Source organism: Borostomias antarcticus (genome assembly GCF_949987555.1).
Source record: "Borostomias antarcticus genome assembly, chromosome: 12".
In the NCBI taxonomy this organism is placed as follows: Eukaryota; Metazoa; Chordata; class Actinopteri; order Stomiiformes; family Stomiidae; genus Borostomias; species Borostomias antarcticus.
The window spans coordinates 26,801,725-26,819,583 of NC_140245.1; the positions used below are offsets into that span (position 1 = coordinate 26,801,725).

A 17,859-nucleotide genomic window follows, 5' to 3' on the forward strand; every position below is an offset into this window, starting at 1 on the left:
TGCGAAGCAGGTGACAGGGACGGACGGGTGATGAGCAGAAGGGGGAGGGGCCAGACGCTAGACGGACCTCGTTTCCTAGTTGACGGATGTTGTCGTTCCTCCTCCCCTCCAGGTGAGGGCGATCATCAGTGACTTTGCCGTGTTCATCACCATCCTCACCATGGTGCTGGTGGACTACGCCCTCGGCATCCCCTCCCCCAAGCTGCAGGTCCCCAGCAAGTTCAAAGTGAGTCGTATTCACACACACACACACACACGCACATACACACACGCTCAGAGAGGCACACACACACACTCACTCACTCATGCAGTGACTCCCTCACTCTTCACAAGTCTAACCATCAGCCTTTCTCTCACACACACACACACACACACACAGGCGCGCACACACAAGCACACACGCACACACAAACACACAAACATACACACGCTCAGAGAGGCACACACACTCACTCACTCACTCACTCACTCACTCACTCACTCACTCACTCATGCAGTGACTCCCTCACTCTTCCCAAGTCTAACCATCAGCCTGTCTGTCTCTCTCTCACACACACACACACACACACACACACACACACACACACACACACACACACACATACACACACACACACACACACACACACACACACACACATACACACACACACACACACACACACATACATACACCCACACGCTCAGAGAGGCATACACACTCATCCCGAGTCTGAGCAGTCTCTCTGTGCTGGTCTTCCTCAGCCTACGAGGGACGACCGTGGCTGGTGGATCAACCCGGTGGGACCCAACCCCTGGTGGACTACCATCGTCACCTTCCTCCCCGCGCTGCTCTGCACCATCCTCATCTTCATGGACCAGCAGATCACCGCCGTCATCATCAACAGGAAGGAGCACAAACTCAAGGTACCGTCCACAAAAAATGGCGGCCAGTGCTTACAGTATATCAGAATCAGAATTCATTTTATTGTAGTTTTTCAACATACTAGGAATTTGCTTTCCCAGTGCATTACATGGAGTCAGTAAAGTGCGAGAGGAAGCACAGCTCCTGGTTTAGATGAGCAGCCATGGTGCCCGTAGGGAGATACAGTAGATACAGTCGATTCAGAGAAGAAACTGCACTCACCAGATACAGTATAGTCTTCAGAATTTAATTAAGCAATAAGGTACTCGAGGCAGTACTTTGTTGTGAATAATGTACAGTTCAAGGGTGTTGTTAGACCCAATGCGCAGCGGAGGACCGGCAAACCCTTGAACTGTACATTATTCACAACAAAGTACTGCCTCCAGTACCTTATTGCTTTTATAATACGGGTTGCCAGCGAAAGTATAAATAGTAAACAAAGACAATGACTGCCTTTCAGCACAACATCGCTTTAACAATGTTTTGTATCACATTTCAGTAACGTTAGAGAAAATAGTCCCCGGTGTGGCTGTTGCTATGCAACAGACATAAACAAAGGGCGCGTCTCTGATGAAAGCCATCGCCGGTGCTACAGAACCTGCCGGGGCAGTCCCAAAACGTCCTGACACATAACCCTAACCCTAACCCTAACCTGCCGGGGCAGTCCGAAGACGTCTTGACACATTTTCAAACAGGCTTTATTTTGATAAACAGATCACGTATTCTGAATTTACATGGTAACTTTGTGTAGGAAGGAAATTATTACAAAGCTGATTAACTAACACACAGTCCGAGAGATTGAATTAAAGGTCTGTTATATTTGGGATGCTGACAGTGTAACAGGTGCATTCATTTCTAACTGAGATGAGGCTCTGGCGAGATTCTACAGGACTTTATACTATATACAGTACACCCCACTCTCAACCAATCAGAATGCTTGATTTAATCTACCCGTATTATAATAGACAGTATAGTCTTCAGAATTTAATAGGCAAACAGATGCATTTCAGCCTTAAGCCATCATCAGCTATCACCTCAACAGATACAAAAACTCCTTCATTCCATTATCAGTTAGTCTCTTAAACTCCAACCATAAGCAGTGTTGATTGTATTATGTATGAATGTATGAATGCACCTTAAACTTTGTTTGCACATGTTTGCACGTCTATGCACTAATGTCTGTTTTGTCCTTGTTATGGCACCTTTGCACTGTATGTAGCAGCCTGTATGTCCAAGACAAATTTCCCTTGGAACAAATAAATGAATCTTGAATGTTGAAGCTTATGCTGATGATGGCTTACTGTAAAGCCGAAATGTGTCCGTTTACCTATTAAACTCTGAAGAATATAAAGTCTATTTCGTGAGTGCCTTTACATGGCGACAACATTGGCCAGTGTGCAGGACAGGGCAGGACAGGGCAGGACAGGGCAAAGAGCAGTACAAGATACTAGTGCAAAATAGGATAATATAACGGTACAATAAACAGTACCTTCGGTGGTCATGTGCATGCAGGGTGATTCGTATCCACACGCCGCAGAGGTGCTCAGTTAAAGGGCCGGCCTCAGGACCTGCGGTTCGGGAGCCTGACAGAATCCTATTATCACCCAACCCCTCCCCTTTAATGCATGTATTAGATGAAATGCTGGGTCGGGCTCCCCTACCGTCCAAATCTCTATTCAATCAATCAATCAATCAAAGCTTTATTTGTATAGCGCATTTCATACCCAGAGGCAACACAATGCGCTTTACAGAGAACAAGGGAGGAGGGCATACGACCCACCTCTACATATTCCTATTGAAGCTACTAGGGGTGTAACGATACACTAATCTCACGATACGATACAAGATATTGGGTTGATGATAACAATACGATACGATACACTAAGGGCAGGTGTGAAGCGTTGCAGTAGCGCTGCTGTTCACACCAATAGTGCATTTCTCCACATTTCTACTCCAATACACTGTGAATTTAGATCTTAACTGTTGTAATATCATGGATAGGACTAGAGACAAAAGACGTGTTTGTTACCAGCGTTGTGTAGCCAGCGTTCACTGATATACAATAAAAATATCACAATATTGTTTTCACCCGATATGTATTGTTTCGTTTCTCTATCGCGATATATTGTGGCACGATATATCGTTCCACCCCTAGAAGCTACACACAGTGCTGTACTAAAACACGGTGCAACTGTCCATCCTTAGAAGGGCTGTGGCTACCACCTGGACCTGTTTGTGGTGGGCGTGATGCTGGGCGTCTGCTCCGTCATGGGCCTGCCGTGGTTCGTGGCCGCCACCGTCCTCTCCATCTCCCACGTCAACAGCCTGAAGCTGGAGTCGGAGTGCTCCGCCCCCGGCGAGCAGCCCAAGTTCCTGGGGATCCGCGAGCAGCGCTTCACCGGCCTCATGATCTTCGTGCTGATGGGCTGCTCCGTCTTCATGACCTCCGTGCTCAAGGTGAGGGGTCGGAGGAGGTCGCGGGCGCCAGGGTCAAACCGGGAGAGCGGGGGGGGGGCGTGTTGTCGGGTTTAGAATCATTGTTCGGATAGGCGAGAGCTTGGTACACACACACACACACACGCTCGCACACACACGCACACACATGCTCGCACACACACACACACACACGCTCGCACACACACACACACACAAACACACACACTCGCGCGCACACACACACAGACACACACACACACACACACACACACACACACACACACACACATACACACACACACATACTCAGATGCACACTCAGGAAAACACATATCTTGTATTGTTTACACTATCAGTCACCATAGTCTACTAGTGTATTTCTACTGTACTTAGCCAGGCTAATGCTTTTGTTTTTTGTGTTGCCAGTTCATCCCCATGCCGGTGCTGTATGGAGTGTTCTTGTACATGGGGGCGTCCTCACTGAGAGGCATACAGGTGAGTACAGCCGCCACACGTGCCCTGCTCTGCCCCCTGCTGGTTTAAAACAGACACTGCTTCACTGTGACCAACTATCTGCCCCATTCAACATTTTAGATCAAGTTCAAGTTTTGATTTGCAACATGTACAAGGTACATTGGAATTATTGGATGTGCTCCTCTCCACAGGTGCCTATTACAGTAGTTCCTGACTAAACAATATAATATAATAGATATTTGTGAATAATATAATATTAACCTAGAAACTAAAAATAAAGCCTATATGAATATGATGTAGTTGAATAATATAATATTACCCTGAACATAAAAATAAAACCTAAGTCTAAACCTACAGCATACCTAAAATATAACCTATTAGAATATTAATTTAATACACATAATGATACATAGTAAATGTGCAGGTCAAGAGTAAAGTGATGAGTGCTGGCAGATATGGGGTTGGGGTGGGGGATGGCAGGTGGTCTACTGATGTTTTAGATAGATCATAAAATCAGATTTTTTTTTTCAAACAATATTGAGACAGATAGGTTGTCTTTTTTTCTCAATCTTCTTTTTTGGGAGGGGGGGGTAACCCTTTAACCCTTTAACCCTTTAACCGTTTCCATGACTGTTTCTCGCTGTGCAGTTCTTTGACCGTCTGAAGCTGTTCGGCATGCCGGCCAAGCACCAGCCAGACTTCATCTACCTGCGCCACGTCCCCCTGAGGAAGGTGCACCTGTTCACCATCGTCCAGCTCACCTGCCTGGCCATGCTCTGGATCATCAAGACCTCCAAGGCGGCCATCGTCTTCCCCATGATGGTGTGTGTGGGGGGAGGGCGTGTTTGTGTGGGAGGGAGGGCGTGTGTGTGTGGGGGGAGGGCGTGTGTGTGTGGGGGGAGGGCGTGTTTGTGTGGGAGGAGGGCGTGTGTGTGTGGGGGGAGGGCGTGTTTGTGTGGGGGGAGGGCGTGTGTGTGTGGGGGGAGGGCGTGTCTGTGTGGGGGGAGGGCGTGTGTGTGGGGGGAGGGCGTGTGTGTGTGGGGGGAGGGCGTGTTTGTGTGGGGGGAGGGCGTGTGTGTGTGGGGGGAGGGCGTGTGTGTGTGGGGGGAGGGCGTGTGTGTGGGGGGAGGGCGTGTGTGTGTGGGGGGAGGGCGTGTGTGTGTGGGGGGAGGGCGTGTGTGTGGGGGGAGGGCGTGTGTGTGTGGGGGGAGGGCGTGTTTGTGTGGGGGGAGGGCGTGTGTGTGTGGGGGGAGGGCGTGTGTGTGTGGGGGGAGGGCGTGTGTGTGTGGGGGGAGGGCGTGTGTGTGTGGGGGGAGGGCGTGTGTGTGTGGGAGGGAGAGGCAGTGTTTGCGTCCATTGTTCTTTTTCCTGTGGAGGGGCGGGGGGTTGTTTGTGTGTGTGTGTGTGTGTGTGTGTGTGTGTGTGTGTGTGGGGGGGGGGAGGGGGGTTGTTTGTGTGTGTGTGTGTGGGGGGGGGAGGGGGGTTGTTTGTGTGTGTGTGTGTGTGTGTGGAGGGGCGGGGGGTTGTTTGTGTGTGTGTGTGTGGGGGGGCGGGGGGTTGTTTGTGTGTGTGGAGGGGCGGGGGGTTGTTTGTGTGTGTGGGGGGGGGAGGGGGGTTGTTTGTGTGTGTGTGTGTGTGTGGAGGGGCGGGGGGTTGTTTGTGTGTGTGTGTGTGGGGGGGGGGAGGGGGGTTGTTTGTGTGTGTGTGTGTGGGGGGGGGGGAGGGGGGTTGTTTGTGTGTGTGTGTGTGGGGGGGGGAGGGGGGTTGTTTGTGTGTGTGTGTGTGTGTGGAGGGGCGGGGGGTTGTGTGTGTGTGTGTGTGTGGGGGGGGAGGGGGGTTGTTTGTGTGTGTGTGTGGGGGGGGGAGGGGGGTTGTTTGTGTGTGTGTGTGTGTGGGGGGGGGAGGGGGGTTGTTTGTGTGTGTGTGTGTGTGGGGGGGGGAGGGGGGTTGTTTGTGTGTGTGTGTGTGGAGGGGCGGGGGGTTGTTTGTGTGTGTGTGTGTGTGTGTGGGGGGGGGAGGGGGGTTGTTTGTGTGTGTGTGTGTGGAGGGGCGGGGGGTTGTTTGTGTGTGTGTGTGGGGGGGGGGAGGGGGGTTATTTGTGTGTGTGTGTGTGGGGGGGGGAGGGGGGTTGTTTGTGTGTGTGTGTGTGGAGGGGCGGGGGGTTGTGTGTGTGTGTGTGTGTGGGGGGGGGAGGGGGGTTGTTTGTGTGTGTGTGTGTGTGGAGGGGCGGGGGGTTGTGTGTGTGTGTGTGTGTGGGGGGGGGAGGGGGGTTGTTTGTGTGTGTGTGTGTGGAGGGGCGGGGGGTTGTGTGTGTGTGTGTGTGTGGGGGGGGGAGGGGGGTTGTTTGTGTGTGTGTGTGTGGAGGGGCGGGGGGTTGTTTGTGTGTGTGTGTGGGGGGGGGAGGGGGGTTGTTTGTGTGTGTGTGTGTGGAGGGGCGGGGGGTTGTTTGTGTGTGTGTGTGGGGGGGGGAGGGGGGTTGTTTGTGTGTGTGTGTGTGGAGGGGCGGGGGGTTGTTTGTGTGTGTGTGTGGGGGGGGGAGGGGGGTTGTTTGTGTGTGTGTGTGGGGGGAGGGGGGTTGTTTGTGTGTGTGTGTGGGGGGGGGTAGTGTTTGGGTCCATAGCATAACGCGCTGAAAAACATGTCTGCATGCCATGATTGTGTGCGCAGTGTGCTCTGCTCTGGTTCTTGTTCTTGTTCTTCCAGGTGTTAGCTCTGGTTCTTGTTCCTCCTGATGTTAGCTCTGGTTCTTGCTCCTCCAGGTGTTAGCTCTGGTTCTTGCTCCTCCAGGTGTTAGCTCTGGTTCTTGTTCCTCCAGGTGTTAGCTCTGGTTCTTGCTCCTCCAGGTGTTAGCTCTGGTTCTTGTTCCTCCTGGTGTTAGCTCTGGTTCTTGTTCCTCCAGGTGTTAGCTCTGGTTCTTGTTCCTCCAGGTGTTAGCTCTGGTTCTTGCTCCTCCAGGTGTTAGCTCTGGTTCTTGTTCCTCCAGGTGTTAGCTTTGGTTCTTGTTCCTCCAGGTGTTAGCTCTGGTTCTTGCTCCTCCAGGAGTTAGCTCTGGTTCTTGTTCCTCCAGGTGTTAGCTCTGGTTCTTGTTCCTCCAGGTGTTAGCTCTGGTTCTTGTTCTTCCAGGTGTTAGCTCTGGTTCTTGTTCCTCCAGGTGTTAGCTCTGGTTCTTGTTCCTCCAGGTGTTAGCTCTGGTTCTTGTTCCTCCAGGTGTTAGCTCTGGTGTTCATCCGCAAGCTGCTGGACTTCTTCTTCACCAAGCGAGAGCTGAGCTGGCTGGACGACCTGATGCCCGAGTGGAAGAAGAAGAAGCTGGAAGACGCAGAGGAGGAGGTTCAGTAGATGCTATTAGTGGATATTTGATAGCATAGTAAATATATAGTATATTATATAGGCTACACAGTGTACACTACAGCAGTACTGTACTATATTTGATATTTGACCGTAGCAGTGGGGTTGGCTCAAGTAGTTGCCCCAGGTAGCCTTCTTCAGTCACAAGTCACAAAATGTAAATAAGAATGTTTTGAAGTTGTTCAGAAGTGTATTTCTTCACTTTTGAGGGTGTCAACTGGTGTGAAGCCACTTCCAGTGATTGCAGCTAAGCTAGGCTAACGGCGCGGGTCTCAATGCTGACTACTGCACGCACACAGAAGAGAAGGGCATGCATCCTCTTATCTGACTCTGGGGGAGATGGAAAATAAGCTAATTTCCCCCCAAAGTTGACATGTTCCTTTGAGTATCTTAAAGAGTTAGTACTGTACACTGTTATGTGTTCTGGACATCAGCATTGCTATCCTCCTCTCTCTCTATAGCTTTCATTCTACTTTTTTCTTCTTTTATCACTCTTCAGGAAGAGCATAGCATCATCGCCGAGGAGGAGGGGATAGTCCAGGTACCGCTAGAAGGACACTACAAGTAAGTAGAGAACATTTGTTGAACTTGCTGATATTTACGCACATTACGACATGTAGCACACAGGGCTTCAGGAAGAAGCCGGAGAGTTGACGGACCTCTCCGTCATGAAAACACCCAGTAACAGACCGTTCACCCTCTGCTGTTTGAAGGAGTGACCCTGCGACGGTCAACATTTCGGACGAGATGTCCAAAGGCTCTTTCGGGAACGTGTGGAAGAGCGTCAACCCCGAAAACTCCCCCCTGAAAGACCCCGGTGCAAAAAGGTAAATGCCTAAAAGGTTTCACGTATCAGACGTCAGACATCCGTTTATAAGGGCATAGCGAAGTCCTAGTAAAGCAATACCTACAAATTGTTGCTGGCAGATTAAAACCACTTACTCCATTTTGGAAATGTGTATTTTATTTCAGTTGAAAGCTGGGACTACCCTTTACAACCTCTGAAGGCCTCCCAGCCCTGGGACCAATTAAATGAATTCTAAACAGCTCAGCATATGTGATTTTATGTTCAAAAACATTGAAAGAGAAATTGTAACGTTCAAAAACATAGAAACTGGAATGTTGTTTTCAACATTCTGAAAACTTTCCATTTTGGAGATAAGTGGTTTTCATCTGATAGCACTGAAATAATAATAGTAATAATAATAATAGTAGTAATAATAACAATAATAATAATAATAATATGCCATCTGAAGGCGCTTTCCCAGGGCCCTGTTGAGATGTGAATAAGGCTTGCAGGAGAAGACTCGATCTCAGGAGATCTTAGATTAACACACTTCCTTTTTCATCCTATCCCGGTCATAAGCTCCCCCTCCTAACCCTCTCAGAAGCTGATATCCCAGGTGAGTGTGTCCCTCGTCCCTGCTGGCATGCCTGGTCCTGTCCCTCGTCCCTCGTCCCTGCTGGCATGCCTGGTCCTGTCCCTCGTCCCTCGTCCCTCGTCCCTCGTCCCTGTTGGCATGCCTGGTCCTGTCTCTTGTCCTCCGTCTCGTCTCTTCTGTGGATGATGCGAGGGGTTTGTGGCGTGATCATGTGGAAGCAGGCCGTGTGACGGGTTCTGGTCTGGTTCTGCTGGTCTGGTCCTGCTGGTCTGGTTCTGCTGGTCTGGTCCTGCTGGTCTGGTTCTGCTGGTCTGGTCCTGCTGGTCTGGTCCTGCTGGTCTGGTTCTGCTGGTCTGGTCCATGCTGGTCTGGTCCTGCTGGTCTGGTCCTGCTGGTCTGGTTCTGCTGGTCTGGTCCTGCTGGTCTGGTCCTGCTGGTCTGGTTCTGCTGGTCTGGTTCTGCTGGTCTGGTCCTGCTGGTCTGGTCCTGCTGGTCTGGTTCTGCTGGTCTGGTCCATGCTGGTCTGGTCCTGCTGGTCTGGTTCTGCTGGTCTGGTCCTGCTGGTCTGGTTCTGCTGGTCTGGTTCTGCTGGTCTGGTTCTGCTGGTCTGGTCCATGCTGGTCTGGTCCTGCTGGTCTGGTTCTGCTGGTCTGGTCCTGCTGGTCTGGTTCTGCTGGTCTGGTTCTGCTGGTCTGGTTCTGCTGGTCTGGTCATGCTGGTCTGGTCCTGCTGGTCTGGTTCTGCTGGTCTGGTTCTGCTGGTCTGGTTCTGCTGGTCTGGTCCTGCTGGTCTGGTTCTGCTGGTCTGGTCCATGCTGTGTTCTCTGTGCTTTACATTTTAGTATCAACCAGGGGCCACAATTAACCCTTAACACTTCTCTTTGATTTCGGGAATGGTGCTTGCTCTCTTGCTTGAGAATGTGCACGTGTACACATACACACGCACCGCGCACGCACACACACACACACACACACACACACACACACACACACACACACACACAATTTGGTGCACACCCACACAAACACATACAGACAAGCAACCCCCCCCCACACACACACACACACACACTGTGTTGAGTAGAAGAGTGGGCCAGCATGTTAAGGCAGGTGATGCATGGCGTAACCCCATGATCAAGAAGTGCATGACGCTGACGCCCCCACAGGCCAAGGAATGTATTGCACCATGTTCTAGCTCAACACTGGCCCAGAAGGATAATCCATCATCATCATCCATCCATCATACATCAGATGCACCAACACATAATAAACGGATGATAGTCTGCTACATAATATAATAATGTGTGTTTACCTAGACAAGGACTTGTGCCGGTATATGCATGTCAGTATAGCTTTGTATCTATGTCAAGGAAGAGAAGACTGTTGACTGTCCTTTCCAATGCTCAGCTGTCCAACAAATGAGTGTTTGGCCTCTTATTAGTGGGTATCCACTAATCCACTATCCAGTATCCAGTATCCACTGGTCAAAATGAACATCACATATAGACAACAGGCTTCATGTGTCCTACTGGCTGGTTGAGTGGTGCATAGAGACATTTTGTCTAAACATGTGGTCACAGCTGTCTTCCTTTGTGGACCCCTCAGCTTGTCCAGTGATAACAAGAGACGGCCTAAATGGAAGAGGAGGGTGGAGAAGGGCTTGGACAGGGAGACCAGCTTGTGAGGGGGAGGAGCCGGCGCCGCCACTGTGCTGAACATCTGAATCACACTGGACCCACCTCCCTACTGTGCGTTCTTGTCATGTAAGTCTGTGTGCAACTCGTGTGAAAAATTCTGTTAGAAACCTTGTTAATCTATAGAGGAAACAAGAAACATGGTGTTCCTTTTTCGGTGTGTATATCTACAGTATGTATGATGGTGTTTACCAGCTACAGAGAGACATAGACATGGATTCTACTTTGTTCTGGCGTCCACGGGCCACTAACCCTAACTGTAACATTTTAAATGGTGGGTGGGTAAAAGCCTCTTTAATTTTTAATGGAATAATTTGTATTTTGTATGTTTTTTTCTATTTTTTCAACAATACCTGCTAGTTATCCACAAACCTATGACAACAAACATCCACTTAATAGAATCTATGTTTGATGTTAACAGAATATCACTATTGAAAGGGATACACCTCAAATACAAAAAATAGCATAACTACATATGTGTCAATAGTAACCTACTATTAGAAATATCTAAGATTGTAGGGTAATATTGAAGGAAATCTTTGAAGATATTTTGAAAGTGTTAATACACATTTTATATATATACTGTATATATAAATGTTTTCAAGCAGTATTTCATGAAGAATTTATCATTGCCATTTTACAGGTATGATAGAGATATGTTGATAGTACACTATTATCCAGTGAGTTAAGGACAGTATTTTGTTTTGAGGCCACACATTGGAGAAGGTATTTAGCATTTAGGCTAAACTCGCGCGATAACCCTGACATTCTAAATGTGCTGTATATGTAACTAGCTATTCGGAGGACCAAGTCACTGAGGTTTTTAGGTACAGGGTCGCAGTTTGCAAATGATTCTTACAGTGACTGTGTAGAGATGTATGTATATTTCATCAGCATTCTGTTCTTGTCATATTGTCATGAAGTGTCAGCTCATGGTCACGTGAGCTCTCCTCTTCATCAACCCAAAGTGTTGGACATCGAGAAACGATGCTCCATTTGGAACAAACTGTATCAAAACTCCTGCTCACAGGGCAGCAGGTAAACCAGCCTGTTCTCGCTAGCTCACACCCAGTGTGAAGTGAAAGGAAACGTAGGTCAGCCCAGCGGTCTGTGGGGTTCACCAAGCTGGCACCAAGGTGGACCAGGCGTGACCGTGTCTCCTTAAAGGACCATGGTGACAGATGCAATAATACCTTTGAAGAGAAGGACAACATGTAATAAACAGTAGAGACTCTTAATTGTACAATGCATAGTATATTTTATTCATGTAAACTGTTACTAATATTACTAAGTTAAAAATGGTGTAATATGATTTTTTTTTCTTTGTTGTGGATGTCTTTTCCATTTTACTGTTTTATTGGTGGATTTTAGGTAGAGAAAAAAAAACAAAAAAAACATTGATGGGTCAAAAATAATATCAATATTAAATTTTGACCACTTGTGTGTGGAGTTCTGCCTTAAAATTCAGTATTGATAGCAGAAGACTTACGTTCAAGTCAAGCGTTTATTGAGTTGTCGCTGTAAATCAACGTTATCAATTCAGATTGGTCATTCCAACATGTGATTTGCTACGTGATTAGATCTGTGAAACGAGAGCGCAACGTAGGAGCCAATAAAATGACTGAAACACTACCGCTGGTTTTCTGTCCTCTCTGTCTCTGTTAACGGCTGGTAGTCTACGAGGTCACTGTTAAGGGCTGGTAGTCTACGAGGTCACTGTTAAGGGCTGGTAGTCTACGAGGTCAGTGTTAAGGGCTGGTAGTCTACGAGGTCACTGTTAAGGGCTGGTAGTCTACGAGGTCACTGTTAAGGGCTGGTAGTCTACGAGGTCACTGTTAAGGGCTGGTAGTCTACGAGGTCACTGTTAAGGGCTGGTAGTCTACGAGGTCTCTGTTAAGGCCTGCTAGTCTACGAGGTCATTGTTAAGGCCTGGTAGTCTACGAGGTCACTGTTAAGGGCTGGTAGTCTACGAGGTCACTGTTAAGGGCGGGTAGTCTACGAGGTCACTGTTAAGGGCTGGTAGTCTACGAGGTCACTGTTAAGGCCTGGTAGTCTACGAGGTCACTGTTAAGGGCTGGTAGTCTACGAGGTCACTGTTAAGGGCTGGTAGTCTACGAGGTCAGTGTTAAGGGCTGGTAGTCTACGAGGTCACTGTTAAGGGCTGGTAGTCTACGAGGTCACTGTTAAGGGCTGGTAGTCTACGAGGTCACTGTTAAGGGCTGGTAGTCTACGAGGTCACTGTTAACGGCTGGTAGTCTACACGGTACACAAAGTAAAAGATTCAACGATAGTTTGACTTAAAAAACATTGGTATTAACACTCAAATCAACCCTGATAAGACTCATCATGTTATTGCTTTGGGGGCACTGTGGAGTGTTTAAATGAGTTTGGTAGTGGATGCTAGCTGGTTACCATTGGTTTGTGCTAGCATTAGCATAATGTGTATGCCCACAGAGAAGGACAGCACAGAATGAGCTGAAATAGATCAACAACATAATAGTCAAATAGTAAATAAGTGGTCCAGAATTATGAACTATCCCTTTAATAGCTTGTGTCTATTTGTGGACACAATGATGGATGTTGATAGGCCACAAAACCTGTCCGTCACAGCTGACTCAGTACATCCAGCCAATGAGATCTTTACCCATTGTTCCATCCCTGATGTGGTCTTCCTGCCACTCTGGGTTTGGAGGGGAGGACCACCATGTGGGCCGAGGGAACAGGACGTCAGTGTCCTTCTCCTCACGGCCCTCCGTCTGCTCCCACAATGTTATCACACACTTATGCTCTGAAGGTTGTCCGTCGTGTCTGTCCATGACAGTCCTGCCTCGGCTACTTGTGGGCCTGACCCGTGATCCACGCTGTCTGCCACAAACAGAGCACACACACACACACACACACACACACACACACACACTGCCACAGACAGAGCAGGTGAGAGCCCTGACTGGGGGTGTGGATGTGTTTCTGACTGGGGGTGTGGATGTGGTCCAGACTGGGGGTGTGGATGTGGTCCAGACTGGGGGTGTGGATGTGGTTATGGGGGTGTGGATGTGGTCCTGACTCGGGGTGTGGATGTGGTCCAGACTGGGGGTGTGGATGTGTTTCTGACTGGGGGTGTGGATGTGGTTCTGACTGGGGGTGTGGATGTGTTTCTGACTGGGGGTGTGGATGTGGTTCTGACTGGGGGTGTGGATGTGTTTCTGACTGGGGGTGATCGGAGCCTTCCAATCAGATTTCCAGAAGTCCACAGTGTCCTCACTGTCCTTCCTGATGTCCTCGTGGAGCAGCAATGTCACAGGACGTCACACAGGAAGGTGTTAAAAAGAACCGGAGCGAGGATACAGCCCTGATGTACCCCAGTACACACCCTGAAGGGATCGGAGATCACCACCTCCTCCATTCAGAGAAATTCCTCACCTCCTTGTTCTCCATTCAGAGAAATCCCTCACCTCCTTCTTCTCCATTCAGAGAAATCCCTCACCTCCTTCTTCTCCATTCAGAGCCACAGCAGACATGATATCCCCAGCATCTCACCTCCAGGACACGTGTGAGGAGCAAAGTCATCTTACAGACGTTTACGGGCTTCATAGACCTGGGAAAGGCCTTCGCCCGGTAGAACACCAGGCTCCGTGCAGCATACTTTCAAACTAGTTTCATATACTTTTGACTCTAAATTACATAGTTATTAGGATACTGTGGATTTGGGTTTACAGGGGTTCTAAACGGTTGGTTATTAGGATCTGCAGCCGGAAACTTCCACAACCTGCATTTATGTAATGAACTTTTATTCATACAGTACTTCATCAAACTCCCCATGTTTTCAAAGATTAGCTAGCAAGGCCAACTATGATTATGTCATAGAAACGCTAGAAATGGGAAACAACTAAGTAGAACATTTGGGATATTTTCAGCACCATGGACAGAAAGACACATGGACAGGGCTTCAGTAATGTGGTGCAGTACAGTAGCTGAGGCCTGACCCTGTCTGTGACCTTTCACCTACGCCTGACCCTGTCTGTGGGCTTTCACCTGCAGTACAGTAGCTGTGAGGCCTGACCCTGTCTGTGACCTTTCACCTACAGTACAGTAGCTGTGAGGCCTGACCCTGTCTGTGACCTTTCACCTGCAGTACAGTAGCTGTGAGGCCTGACCCTGTCTGTGAGGCCTGACCCTATCTGTGACCTTTCACCTACAGTACGCATGGCTAGTCAAATGTCTGGTTTGCCAGGAAACATGTTTTTGAATTTGACACAACAAGAACAATGAAGGAGTTTATTTTTTGCAGAGCAGTTTACCATAATTATGGCATTTTGACAATAATGGATGGGATAATAACGTTTACAGCTACCTGAGAAATTTGCACATCATACCTGAGTTTTTGTTTTTAACATTACAAATAGAAAATAATTTAGATTCGTAGAAAAATATTTTCTTAAATTATATGAGTTCACATTTAGTGCCAAAAATATGGAAGAATACATTATGAGTTCTGTATCACATAGTGTGGAGTAAACAGTCCCTAGCTATTTGCAACATGCTAAGCAGTATGGCTTTAGTTTCCGTGAAGGCTTGTCCTTTGCACAGTACTTGATTCTCTTGGACAAGGGAGGGGAGTCCTTCTCTCAATGGCCGTCCTGCCGTTTGTTACTGAAAAAGACATTAGACCATGAAACAGGAATACAATTCAGCACCACAGTATGTGAAGAAAAACTATGTAGAGCTTTGGCCAAATGTAGGCTATGTGTCACTGATCAAATGCTTTGACTCAAATAGGGTATTGATCCAATAGGTTTGTTTGCATAGGCTACAGAAGGTTTTGCTTGTCCAGTGTGGGATTATGTTCAGGCCATTACCTTGCCCCTGAGGCCTTTGAGGTCATGACCCAAAGTAAATACTCTTTGGCGGCCATGAGGTCTAGAACCTTGTTAACGTCACTGGTGAAGCTCCCATCTACGTGTCTCTTGTAGAAGGCCCCTCTGTCCTCCGCAGGTCTGGGCGTACAGTACAGGACAGTACAGTGGTCACAACATGAACGTGGTGGTCAGAGACTGGTCAGAGACTGTAAGCACTCTCACAGCCACTTGCCTGTCATGAATCAATACTGCATCATGTAAGCCACACATCTCCAAATCAAGTGATGGTGGGGCATTAGTATGAAGCAATGATTTCTCAGGAATGATTGGTTTTGCGTGAGAAGACACCTTGATTTGGGTGTTTATTTGCACAATAGCCGTGTAATGTCCTGTATGATCCGAAACATCGATTCAAACCTGGTCAACACACATACTCCAAATATCAATAAACGCAGAGCAACGTTTCAGGGGGTTTATTTGCACGAGCACATGAAATATCAACACACACCTTAAGAAAGAAGGAGAGGAAGGAAGGTTGAGGCGAAGTGGCTCAGGAATGATTACGCAAGCGGTTGATTAGTTTACACTCTCTCTCTCTCTCTCTCTCTCTCTGTCTCTCTGTCTCTCTCTCTCTCTCTCTCTCTCTCTCTCTGTCTCTCTCTGTCTCTCTCTCTCTCTCTCTCTCTCTCTGTCTCTGACTCTTCCTCATGGTCTAGATACGTAGGTAGTAGGTAGTTGGTGCTGTGAGAAGCAGTGGGGGGAATGCCTACTCTCTCAAGTCCTGTTCAGACTTCAGCCAGGAGACAAAGTCCTTGGCCGCCTGGTCCTGGAGGTAGGAGCTCACGTCGCTGGTGTAGGTCCCGTCGGCGTGCCGCCTCGAGGGAACGCTAGAGAGGATGAACGGAAGAACACGGAACAACGAAATCAGTGCTGTACTTCCAGATCTCCACACAAAGCCATGTTCAGCAGAGCGGAAAGTACATTTTGTCGGGGAAAGTGCACATCAGATCGTCAAATTCAAACTGCAAGTTATATCGAATGGTGAGATATCATGATAACAGAACCAGTTGGTATAAACAGATGTTCATGTTCTTCTGAAAACTCACCCACTCCTCTTGGAGTTCATCAGCCACTGGACAAAGTCCTGGGCTCTCTTGTCGTCCAAGTATTTGCTGTAGTCGTTGGAGAAGGTTCCCTCTGAATGTCTCTTCATGTTCGAGTTCTCCCTCGCCTCATTCAGCATCGTATCAGCTGCCTGTAAGCTGAAAAGTAACATTACACTAAACATTACACTTGTTTTTACATTCCACCTCATTACAATGCTCTGTTTTCAAGCAGTTTGCTGATACATTTGAAACTACATTGATATTATAATCTCTCCTATACCATCAACAATTATACTTCAATAAGGAGCTTTGGACTTTGCACAACTTCAATGGTTTGGTAGACATTGCTATAATTGGTGATGCCATGTAAACGATCGGTACCTTGAGTTGTCTTCAGACTCCTGTAGAGGAACTTGCCAGCTACTCTGGACGATGACCAGGAGGAGAAGTCCAGCCAGGGACTGGATGCCTTTCATTTTTATAATCTGCCCAAAGCACCACACACACGCATACATGCATACATACACACACACACACACACACACACCGTACAGAGTGACAATTTAGCCATGGCTACCAGTTGGTCAAACCTAATTGATCGTGATATAGATCATATTGCCCAAACACAAGTGTGCTTTTTAGAAGCCAAAAACAGAAAATCTAACTATGATATCTACTTTCCCCCCCCACCAGTAGCCTGCTGGAAACTCCAGTACTCACCCGTTCCTGCTGATCCACAAAAAGATGAGAAAGTGAGGGATGTGTCCGTGTGTGAATGCGCTCCTCGGCCTGTCTGGCTGCAGGGTCTTATATAGCGAGGGGGTGAGGACAGGTCTGCCTAGGTCTTCTCAGACCCCCCCCTGACACACACACACACACACACACACACACACACACACACACACTCTGTTAAACCCACTCATTACTCTCAATCCATTACACATGAGACCTATGAGGTTGCATCGGCTTTAGCCAGAGTCAAACGTTTGTTTAGAACGGAAGATGTGACTGTGTCCAGAGATAACAGCAGTCACTTAGGTGTAGAAATCAAACAAGGTGCCATCCTGTCAAATAGAAACTAGAGAAAAAATACGCCCTAAGTGCCACTGTGTCATGGTGGTGGGTGATATTCACTGTGTCATGGTGGTGGGTGATATTCAGTGTCATGGTGGTGGGTGATATTCACTGTGTCATGGTGGTGGGTGATATTCACTGTGTCATGGTGGTGGGTGATATTCAGTGTCATGGCGGTGGGTGATATTCACTGTCATGGTGGTGGGTGATATTCAGTGTGTCATGGCGGTGGGTGATATTCACTGTCATGGTGGTGGGTGATATTCACTGTGTCATGGCGGTGGGTGATATTCACTGTGTCATGGCGGTGGGTGATATTCACTGTGTCATGGTGGTGTGATATTCACTGTGTCATGGCGGTGGGTGATATTCACTGTGTCATGGCAGTGGGTGATATTCACTGTGTCATGGCGGTGGGTGATATTCAGTGTATTCGGGAAGCTGATTCACTGTTGGCAGATTTTATGATGAAATCTCAAGGATGGAACACATCTTATGTTATAATATATAACACATTCATTATGTTTCATTGATCTGTATCATCCCATTTTGTATTAAAGCTGTAAATATTGAATGCTTACTACGT

The 17,859-nt window shown here is 48.0% G+C and overlaps 2 protein-coding genes across 2 annotated transcripts in view; one reads left to right on the forward strand and one right to left on the reverse strand.

Annotated features, from left to right (window-relative positions):
- The window catches only part of slc4a10a (solute carrier family 4 member 10a), a gene marked incomplete at both ends in the record, with an annotated part of 62,971 nt that extends 49,115 nt beyond the window's left edge, over positions 1–13,856 (forward strand). The window contains 9 exons of the mRNA XM_084446557.1: positions 113–226; positions 745–906; positions 3,110–3,361; positions 3,767–3,835; positions 4,463–4,636; positions 7,022–7,144; positions 7,662–7,726; positions 7,876–7,989; positions 13,781–13,856. Coding sequence (XP_084302683.1) covers positions 113–226; positions 745–906; positions 3,110–3,361; positions 3,767–3,835; positions 4,463–4,636; positions 7,022–7,144; positions 7,662–7,726; positions 7,876–7,989; positions 13,781–13,856 — 1,149 coding nt within the window. The remainder of the gene's footprint in view (positions 1–112; positions 227–744; positions 907–3,109; positions 3,362–3,766; positions 3,836–4,462; positions 4,637–7,021; positions 7,145–7,661; positions 7,727–7,875; positions 7,990–13,780) is intronic.
- Positions 13,857–14,862: 1,006 nt separating this feature from the next.
- On the reverse strand, positions 14,863–16,675 carry LOC311315859 (glucagon-2-like; the record flags this gene model as incomplete). The annotated part of the gene is made up of 5 exons (XM_084446558.1): positions 14,863–14,887; positions 15,094–15,231; positions 15,864–15,980; positions 16,200–16,355; positions 16,581–16,675. The coding sequence occupies 5 exons, from the start codon at positions 16,673–16,675 to the stop codon at positions 14,863–14,865; spliced, it is 531 nt and encodes a 176-aa protein (XP_084302684.1).
- Between the last annotated feature and the right edge of the window lie 1,184 nt (positions 16,676–17,859).